The sequence below is a fragment of the Salminus brasiliensis genome, chromosome 3 (genome assembly GCF_030463535.1).
Source record: "Salminus brasiliensis chromosome 3, fSalBra1.hap2, whole genome shotgun sequence".
NCBI classification, from domain to species: Eukaryota; Metazoa; Chordata; class Actinopteri; order Characiformes; family Bryconidae; genus Salminus; species Salminus brasiliensis.
The window spans coordinates 21146064-21155864 of record NC_132880.1 but is presented as its reverse complement, the minus strand read 5'-3'; the positions used below and the strand labels follow the sequence as shown (position 1 = coordinate 21155864).

Here is a 9801-nt window from a genome sequence, read left to right as displayed (position 1 = left end):
ATTTATATGTTTGCTGTTTATTGTTGCACCATGGCTCTGAGAGTAAAGCAATTTCAATTCTGTGTTTGTACATATTGCAGTTCTGACAATAAAGCTGACTTTGACGTAACTTTATTTTATTACAGTATTATTATTATATTATTTTATAATAATACTTTTAAAAAAAGAAACATCCAGAACACATCAGTAATACAGAACATCTCTTATTCATGCTGACCAACACACAAACTCTCTACCAGATCACTCCTCTAGATCACTTCTCCAGGCTCCCTCTTTACTCCTCCAGACTCACTCCAGATTATCCAGATTACTCCTCCCATCATGTCTCCAGGCTCTCTGCTCCAGGCTCTCTGCTCTATTAATAAATGTTTTATTAAACTTAACTGCACATTTAGCTGCACTATGGCAGAGCTTTATGTGTGTCAAGAAGAGGAAAAAGTTCACATACCTTAAAGTTGAAGCTCATCTTCATCATCATCATCCTCTTCTTAATTCAGCTCAGGACTGCAGTGGCATTAGGCGAGCACAGAAGTCCAGGCACTCCCATCCCCAACCAGTTCCACCACCTCTTGTTGGGGGTTCCCCAAGGCATTCCCAGGCCAGCCGGGCGATATAATCACAGCAGCAGGTCCTGGGTCTTCCTCTGGGTCTCCTCCCATTCTGCCATGTCCAGAGGGGACCAGGGGACTGATAATGACCGGAGGAAATCTTTATCAGATGCCCAAATCACCTCAGCTGGCTCACCTCAACACCATGGAGCAGCAGCTCTACTCCGAGCCTCACCCGGATAGCAGAGCTCCTTGTTCCATAATGAAGAGTGAATGGGACGCCACCATGGCCTCAGACCTGGTGGAGCTGATTCTCATACTGACCGCTTTACACTCAGCTGCAAACTGCTCAAGTGCACATCGGAGGCCATCACACACAGAAGCCTTGCTATCCTGTCCATGAATATCACATACAGGAGTGGAGACAAGGCACAGCCCTGATGGAGTCCAACGGCAACACTGAACAAGCTTGACTTGGTGCTGAGAGAACAGACACAGCTCTCACACCGAGAGTACAAGGACTGCGCGGCTCACATCAGTGACCTCGGCACCCCGTACTCCCCGAGCACTTCTCACAAACAGCTTCGAGGAACATGGTTGTAGACTGAAACGGTGAACACTCATGACCCCTCGACTATCTGAGAGAGTGTGAAGAGCTGGTCCACTGTTCCACAGTCAGGACAGAACCTGCGATGCTCCTCCTGAATCTGAGGTTTAACTATCGGGTGTATTCTCCTTTGCACTACCCTGGAATGGAGTTTCCTGGAGAGGCTGAGAAGTGTGATGCCTCAAGAGTAAGCACACACTCTCCAGTTCTCATTCTTGAAAATAGGACCACCACCCAAGTACTCCAGTCCAGAGGTGCTGTTCCAGAGGTCCATACAACATTGCAGAGGCATCTCAACCAATACAGCCCTACAATGCCCAGAGCCTTCAGCTCCTCCATGTGAATCTCCTCCACTTCTGGTGCTTTGCCACTATGGAGCTTTCTTCAGCTACCTCAGTGACTTTGGCAAGAGAGATGGTGAGATTCTGACTCCCTGGTAGATTCCAGCCCTACCTCCTGGACAGAAAGCATGTTCCTCAAGTTTAGGAGTTCCTCAAGGTGTTCTATACACTGCCCAACAATATCCTCAGCTGAGAGCAGAGCTTCACCGCCCTAACTGACCACAGTTTGGGCAATGATTCTCCTTCTTCTTCTGAGTTGTTGGATAATTTTACAGAACCTTCTTATGGCCACCCGAATGTCATTCTCCATGGACTCTCCACACTGTTCCTAGTCCCTGGACTTCTGCCACTGCAAACCTGATGATGGTGCAAAGCAGCTTTACAAAAAATCAGGAAATTAGATAAAATTGATGATGTAACCCCAAGTGAGCAAGCCAAAGGCGACAGTGGCAAGTAAAAACTCCCTCAGATCTGGAGGAAGAAACCTTGAGGGTAACCAAGACTCGCAAGGGGGACCCATCCTCCTCTGGTCAAAAACATGTATGACTGAATAATTAATGGTTTAAAGGCACCTCAACACCACTTAACAAAAAGCTTTAGGCCACATCCAAATGTCCAGCTGCTTCTATGATGCAGGTCTATCCCAGCAGACTCTCACTAGTCTTTGGGCCGTTGTAGGTCTGTCTGGCAGTTTTCCCCGCCACTTGGTCCAACTCACCTCTAGATGATGATCAGTTAACAGCTAAGTGCCTCTCTTTGCCCGAGAGTCCAAACATGGCCTCAGGTCACATGATATGAGCACAATATCATTAACTGACCTTTGGCTCAAGGTACACTATGAGCGTACCAAGTACACTCATGAGCAACCTTGTGTTTGAACATGGTGTTTGCTGTGGACAAATTGTGACTAGCACAAAAGTCCAATAACACCCTACCCCTCGGGTTGAGATCAGGCAGGCTGTTCCTCCAATCACTCATCTCCAACCCAGACCTTGTGGGAGGTGGGTCCACATGGTCATCCAACATGATTTGTTTGGGCTAAGCATGAACAGGGTAAGCTCAGTTTGAATAATCTGAAGGGGAGCTGAAGACTTGGTCTCCTGCTTTCCTGCATCACAATGGGCGGTGGGAGCACAGCTTCTGGCCCATGGAGCGGGACTTTCCCTTCAGAATCAAACCCAGACAGTACACTACCATTACTGGGAGCCGTGCTGGTCGTCTACAGAGGATGAACTCTCTTCTTCAGGATCTGTTGGAGAGACAAAAATGACAAAGATTGACCAACTGAAACATTTCTAATCAATATTTAAAGTGATTCAATGGTATAAAAGGACCGTCACGATCACTCAACAGTCCACTTACCTTAAACTTGGGGAATCGCAGCCTTCTTCTTCCCTGCCTCACTGTGGGCTGTGGGAGGACAGCTTCTGCCTCCACCATCAGCCCATGGAGCAGAATGTCCGAAGTCCCATCCTCACGTCTCTGTTCAGGACCGGAACAGGCAGGAGCTTCTGTGGAGGCAGCAGAATGTGGAGCCCCCTGCTGGGAAGAGGAGGAGTTGTGCACCGCAGAGATGAAGAACTTCTTCACCTTCCCTCGAAGTGAATGGGAGGCTCTGATAATCGGTGCGACAACATAAGCTTTAGCTGCCCTTTTAACTGCAGCACAAAAAGGACTGCAGCAGAAGCAGCCGTGCTCCTCCTCCACAGCCTCCACACTTCGGCAAGTTAGACTTGCCCCAGCTCTACTGCTGTCGTCTTCCTGGAGTGGGCTGGTGTCTCCATGAGAACTGGGTTCCCCGTCCTCGTCAACGGCTTCCACCACAAACCTGCCTATAACTCTGGAGACGGTACAGAAGCAATGTGGAGAATAAGTATTAGCTTATTGTTAGTGAACTAATACTGTATGTGACCTATTTACTGATTTACAGAACAGTGCTGCCAGACTGACTGTTTTAATAGAGAGAGCAGAGATACAGCAGTCATAAATAGTGTAAACAACAAACAAACAAACAAACATACCGTATTTTCTCCAAATGCTTAATGGTGTTCTGCTGCTGCTGCTGGATCTCCTTACAGCTCTCATCACAGAGTCTCTCTGGAAACCCGAACACACTCTCCTGTGGAGCGCTTTTAGCCTCAGCCACAGATGAGTCTGCAGTCTCACTCATTTCACTGTTGATAAAAATACAAGACAAATACAGCAAATAAGTAAACAGCTGACCAGTCTCGGGGGGAGTCACAAAGCAGGGGTCTCAGTTCAGTCAGAGAACTTAATCCCAGAGTCCAGCCTGTCCAATAGAAGAAGAGCTGAAGGACATTCCAGTCCTCAACCCTGGGCTTAAGCTGAGAAATGCTGCTTTGTGAAACACTCTGTGACTCCTGATGGAACTGTGACTAAACCCAAAAGCATGAAAAGGGTTTGTTCAAAGTTTTTCAAAGCTAATCAATAAAATAGAAATGAATAAACAACTCAGTTACATGTAAACAAACAAGCAAGAAATAAACACTTAATAATAAATCAGCAAAAATCTAATTACAGTTCAAATACAATGAAAATGTTCTTTATGTTTATAATCCTGGAACTTGATACTCAGGTTCCAGCGCGATGGTTTACTTACTGTTCTTGACTCGACTGCAGCCAAGGATGCTGTGCCACCTGTGTTACCGAAGGCCGAAAGAAAGGACGGAACTGCAGCATGTAGGCGATCAGGTCCTGACAGGACTCCTCCACCGCCATCCCTTCCGGATAGTTCAAGGGTCGCTGCTGGAGATTTGGGAGCTCTTTCAAATCCGTGTGGTCATACGGCCTGGACCCAGTGAGCATGACGTACAGGATCACGCCCAGGCTCCACACATCGCTCTTCTTCGGCTCGTAGGGCGTAGCCAAAAGCACCTCAGGAGCAGTGTAGTAAGAAGTGCAGCAGTACGTCTTACTTTCTTCAGGGGAGCCTTTTGAAATGCGTCCAAACCTGAAGCCGGTCAGTTTGATTTGACCGTCAGCAGTCAGCAGGACATTACTGCAGGTGAGATCTCGATGGACAATGTCCTGCTCGTGCAGATAGTCCACAGCGCTGACAAGCTGGGAGAACCACTTTTTGGCCTGATCGACGGGGATGTGGTGGAGCTCCTGGATCTTTTGATGGAGATCCGTGGCTGCAGCCTCCATCACGATGAACACCAGATGGTTAGGCATCTCAAAAATGTCATGCACCTGAACGATGTGAGGGTGCATCACTGTTTTCAGGATGTCCAGTTCCCGGGGCAGAAATTTGGTCTCCAAATCAGGTTCCATCAATATACGGTCCACTATTTTAATGGCCACCTGCTTGGGGTGCTTCTTGGATGTGGCCAGCTTAATTTTCCCAAAGCTGCCTTCCTGGATGTTGCCCAGCACCTCAAAGCCCAAGCTTCTCAGGGCTTTTTCAGTGTCTATTTTCTCCCTGCAGATGAAGAAAGAAGCAGAAAGTTAGAAGGTTGAGGAGGTTGTGAGGACCTCTTTCTCCTGTGCATTCCTGCTGGAATCAGCAGTTTATTTAGTCCTGATCCAGTTTTAATCCTAATCCTAACAGCTCTTCTAAAAGAACTTCTAGCAGTTCAGTGTTTAATAGTTCTTCAAATGTTGCCCCAATCTGACCCCCCTCTTCTTCCTATATGTGCTTTAATTTACATCTACAGGAGACTTCTAGTAACGTTCTAATACAATATGGGTTCTTCTTTATATAGAGATATAAACCCACAATCTAAAAATAAATATTAATCACAAACAAAAATCCAATTCAAATAAAAGTACAACGAAATATTCTTTATATTTATAAACCTGGAACTAGAGACTCCAGTTCCAGCTCAATGGTTTACTCACCGGTCTTCAGGTAACTGCAGCCACTGGTGCTGTGCCACCTCTGCCACCGAAGGCCGAAGGTAATAATGGAACTTCAGCATGTAGGAGATGAAGTTCTTACAGGGCTCATCCACTGTGACACCATCTGGATACTTCAAGGGTTGCTTCTGGAGATGCGGGAGCCTTTTCAGATTGTTGCTGTCGAAGGGCAGGGACCCAGTGACCATGGTGTACAAGATCACACCCAGGCTCCACACATCACTCCTCTTCGGGTCGTAGGGCTCATGCAGAAGCACCTCAGGAGCAGCGTAGTGAGGAGTGCCACAGTACGTCTCGCTCAGGTCAGGGAAGCCTCTTGAGATGCGAACTAAACTGAAGTCGGTCAGTTTGATTCGGTCATCAGCAGTCAGCAGAACATTACTGCACTTCAGATCTCTATGGACAATGTTCTGCTGGTGCAGATAGACCACGGCACTGACGAGTTGGGAGAACCACCTTTTGGCCTGGTCAATGGGGATGTGGTGGAGCTCCTGGATCATGTGACAGAGATCGGTTGCGGCAGCCTCCATCACGATGAACACGTGCCTGTTACTCAACTCAAGGATGTCATGCACCTGAACAATGTGAGGGTGCTGTACTTTTCGGAGAACGGCGAGTTCCCGGGGCAGAAATTTGGAAACAAAACCAGGTTTCATCAACTTGAGGTCCGTTGTTTTAACGGCCACCTGGTCGGGGTACTTCTTGGACGTGGCCAGCATCACCTTTCCAAAACTTCCTTCACCGATTTTGCGAACCACCTGAAAGCCCAGGCTCCTCAAGGCTTTTTTGGTTTCCATTGTTTCCCTGCAGATGGAAGCTGGTTCTAGATAAGTTGGCTCTAGATAAGAGCTTCAGCCAAATGACATCAGTGTCACTGACAACATAGGAATCAGCTGTCTCGCGGGCTGCCGAATCCTAACTGAGCCAATGAGGGAGAACAAGCCTATTTATAGGTTCTGTGATGTCATCAACATGACATCACAATGGAGAGGAGGAGTCAGGTTACTGAGGTCAGTTCCTCATTGGCTGTATAGAACTGTATGTACACACAGTGCTGTGGAAAAGTATTGGCCCCTGTGGTTAAGATATGAACCAAATTGCAGTGATATTTAGACTGATCTGATTGAATACAGCCAGGTCTGTTGAAGGTAAACCTCACTGACACAGAAGTTCAACATCTACATTTATTTATTTCTGCATTTCTACTTTTCTTTTGGTAAATTTATTTTTATGTTTTTAACTTATATATTAAAAAAAACATTAATAAACTAAGACACAATACCTGCTGAGGAAGCGGAAAATAATGACCAAAAAATAAAGAAATAAATATAAAAATCATGGCAGTACAGCATTGGTCAGTGCAATAGAGAGAGACTCTATGGAATGTAGGAAATGCTCTATAATATCTGGAGTTCAGGTAAAGGGCCAAGAACACTCCATAAATGGGTCCCAGATTTTACACTTCACTTTTATTTTTGTAATTAAATGTTAATTGTTTCTGTGGTAATATTTAATTAAATATATTTATGAACAGATATTCACAATAAAGAGCCGATATCTTCCTCCCAAACTCCCCACTGCTGAAATGCCATTGTCCATTCTGTTCAGCCAATAGCAATCGTTGCCTGTTTTTTTGTTTGACCCTATAAAATCATCAGAACATTGTGCATCAGAGTTTTATCACAAGTTCTCAGCTGCTTTTATTATTATTATTATTATTATTATTATTATTATTTATCATTATATATATATATATATATATATATATATATATATATATATATATATATATATATATATACTGAATTTTAAGGTGGAACTTCTTTTAAGGTAGTACTGAGTTAACCCTGACACTGAATTTTAAGGTGGAACTTCTTTTAAGGTAGTACTGAGTTTACACTGACACTGAATTTTAAGGTGGAAGTTCTTTTAAGGTAGTACTGAGTTTACCCTGACACTGAATTTTAAGGTGGAACGTCTTTTAAGGTAGTACTGAGTTTACCCTGACACTGAATTTTAAGGTGGAACGTCTTTTAAGGTAGTACTGTGTTTACACTAACATTGAATGTTAAGGTGTAACTTCAAGCAATCACTTGAGATACCTAAGCAACCACATAGCAACCACCTGTGACACCATAGCAACCACCTGGCAATGCTATAGCAACCACCTGTGACACCATAGCAACCACCTGGCAATGCTATAGCAACCACCTGAGACATCATAGCAACTACCTGTGACCAGCTCCAGCGTAAAGCTGTGGAGTATCCGTGTGGGGTCGCAGTGGAGGAGCCCTGTCGGCCCTTCATTTCTTATATGCTGCGCTTCAATCCCTTCACCCGGCCTTCGGTGAGAAACGTGGCGAACCACTCTTGGCTGCAGGCCAGGCAAGAACAGTAAGTAGAGCGCTGTGCTGGAACTCCAGTGTCGAGTCCTTTTGTTAATGGATGTATTATTTATTACTGTTTTTATTGATCCTTTATTGATTGATTAGCTATAGTAAATAAACGGCTTTTCTGAAGAACTGCACGGCGGTGTTTCACAAAGCAGCATTTCTCAATGGGACAATGGCAACAGGCTCAGGTCAATGGAACAGGCTGGACTCTAGGCTTGAGCTCTCTGGCTGAGCTGGGAATCCTGCTTTGTGACCCCCTCCTCCAGATCGGTCCACTGTTTGTTTACTACAATCACCTGCATTTTCATTAACAGGGAAAGGAGAGATTCTGCAAACTCATCTTTCCCCGAGTCTGAAAGCTCTCCAGAGGTGAAAGTGTGTGGAATTCCAGGGAAACACAGTGGAGAATGCAGTGAGGACAGGCAGGTAGACAGCGAGGACGAGGACCTGGATTGGAGCAGCCTGTCCTCATCCAGCGGTCTTCTCTTCTCCATAATGAACGCTTATGAGCAGAACGCCATCCAGCGTTCGGAGGAAAACCGTCGGTAAGTTTGTCTGATTATTTCTTACACAGTCAGTCTGGCAACACTGCCACTAAGGACACACACACACACTTGGTGAAGTGTCCATATTATGCCATGATAAAGATCACTAAAGGTGAAGAGCTTGTTTAGACGTAGCTACCGTACAGAATCAGCTCACTAACAATGCCTGCATCTCCCCATTGCTTCTGCAGGGCCCCCAGAGTTATCGGCAGATTCGTTGTGACCGTCGTTGACGAGGGCAGCAGTTTTTATCCAGACCCAGTCGACCCAGTCCAGGAAGTCGGTAGTGGCAGTAGAGCTGGTGTAGAGGTTGTCGGGGAGGAGTCCGGCTGCTTTAACTGTAGTCCGCTTTGTGCTGCAGTTAAAAGGGCAGCTAAGAAATATGTTGCAGCACCGATCCTCAGAGTCTCACGATCACTTCGAGGGAGGATGAGGAAGCTCTTCCGAGGGAACTAGAGTGAACCTAGGCGAGATCCATGATGAATTTGCAGCAGTGAGGGAGTGATTGAAACCGAACCGAACTGAACTAAACCGATCCGTGAATTTATCATTCATTTATCAATAGTTCTGATCAGAGGAGGATGGGTCCCCCCGTGTGAGTCTTGGTTCCTCCCAAGGTTTCTTCCTCCAGCGGTGAGGGAGTTTTTCCCTGCCACTGTCGCCTTTGGCTTGCTCACCGGGGGATTTAGGGTTTTAGTGAGGGAAAGATTGATTTGGAGGATTGAGCATGGAAGAGAGAGAGAGAAACCGTGATTGGAGGATTGAGCATGGATGAATGAGAATAAGAGTGTTTGGAGTATTGAGACTGAGACATATATCAGAAATATATCATAATACACTAATAAAAATATTATTATTATTATTATTAATATTAATAATAATAATAATGACACATAAGGCAGGACTGAGCCAAAATCACAATCCAGGGATCTGGGAGGAAAACACGACGCTGGGTGGGGAAAGCCAAGGCGACTGAGCAGTGCTCGGAAGGGACAAGGGGATGAGGAGAACCGACGACCACAAGCCGAGCTTGGGTGTAAAAGCAGGACAGGGCAGGAAGGGAAAACAGAGCAGGAAGCAGCGCTTCAGAAAGGGCGAGAGCAAAACTAAAGAAAACCACGTAGCCGAGCTTCAGACAGGCCACATCAAACAAAACCAACAGAGGAACAAAAGAGGAGAACAAGGAGCAAGAGCGCTGCTGCCGGACCCCTGGTCAGAGTTACACACTAATAATCAGAATAATAATCCCCAATAAAATTGATAATACCACTGCTACAGATCAGGACTACACTTCAAACCAACACACACACACACACACTCTACCTACAAGTTAGCCGAGGGCAATCCATTAAACTAACCTGGAGTGGAGGCCAGTCAGGAGGGTTAAGGGCCTTGCTCGAGAGCCCAACACGTCCAAAACACGTCACCTGAATGAGATCCTACTTCGGAGCATCCAGAGACAGTGGAGACGAAAATCCAGAGACTGGA

At 45.8% G+C, this 9801-nt stretch overlaps 1 protein-coding gene across 1 annotated transcript; it reads right to left on the bottom strand.

Moving 5' to 3' along the window:
- Positions 1 to 2692: 2692 nt before the first annotated feature.
- LOC140551062 (ribosomal protein S6 kinase alpha-3-like) lies at positions 2693 to 6172 on the bottom strand. The gene is made up of 5 exons (XM_072674431.1): positions 5358 to 6172; positions 4117 to 4938; positions 3518 to 3670; positions 2975 to 3336; positions 2693 to 2745 (listed from the first exon to the last, which is right to left on the bottom strand). Exons 1-5 carry the CDS (start codon positions 6170 to 6172, stop codon positions 2693 to 2695), a joined length of 2205 nt encoding a protein of 734 aa, XP_072530532.1.
- Between the last annotated feature and the right edge of the window lie 3629 nt (positions 6173 to 9801).

Bases quoted from the DNA above. Each gene is read 5' to 3' on its own strand.
- LOC140551062 (XM_072674431.1), bottom strand. From the start codon at position 6,172: ATGGAAACCAAAAAAGCCTTGAGGAGCCTGGGCTTTCAGGTGGTTCGC. The intron at 3,337-3,517 runs GTATGTTTGTTT...TACCGTCTCCAG, and splicing joins AAGCATTTGGAGAAAATACG to AGTTATAGGCAGGTTTGTGG. The intron at 2,746-2,974 runs GTGAGGATGGGA...TCTCTCCAACAG, and splicing joins TTCCGGTCCTGAACAGAGAC to ATCCTGAAGAAGAGAGTTCA.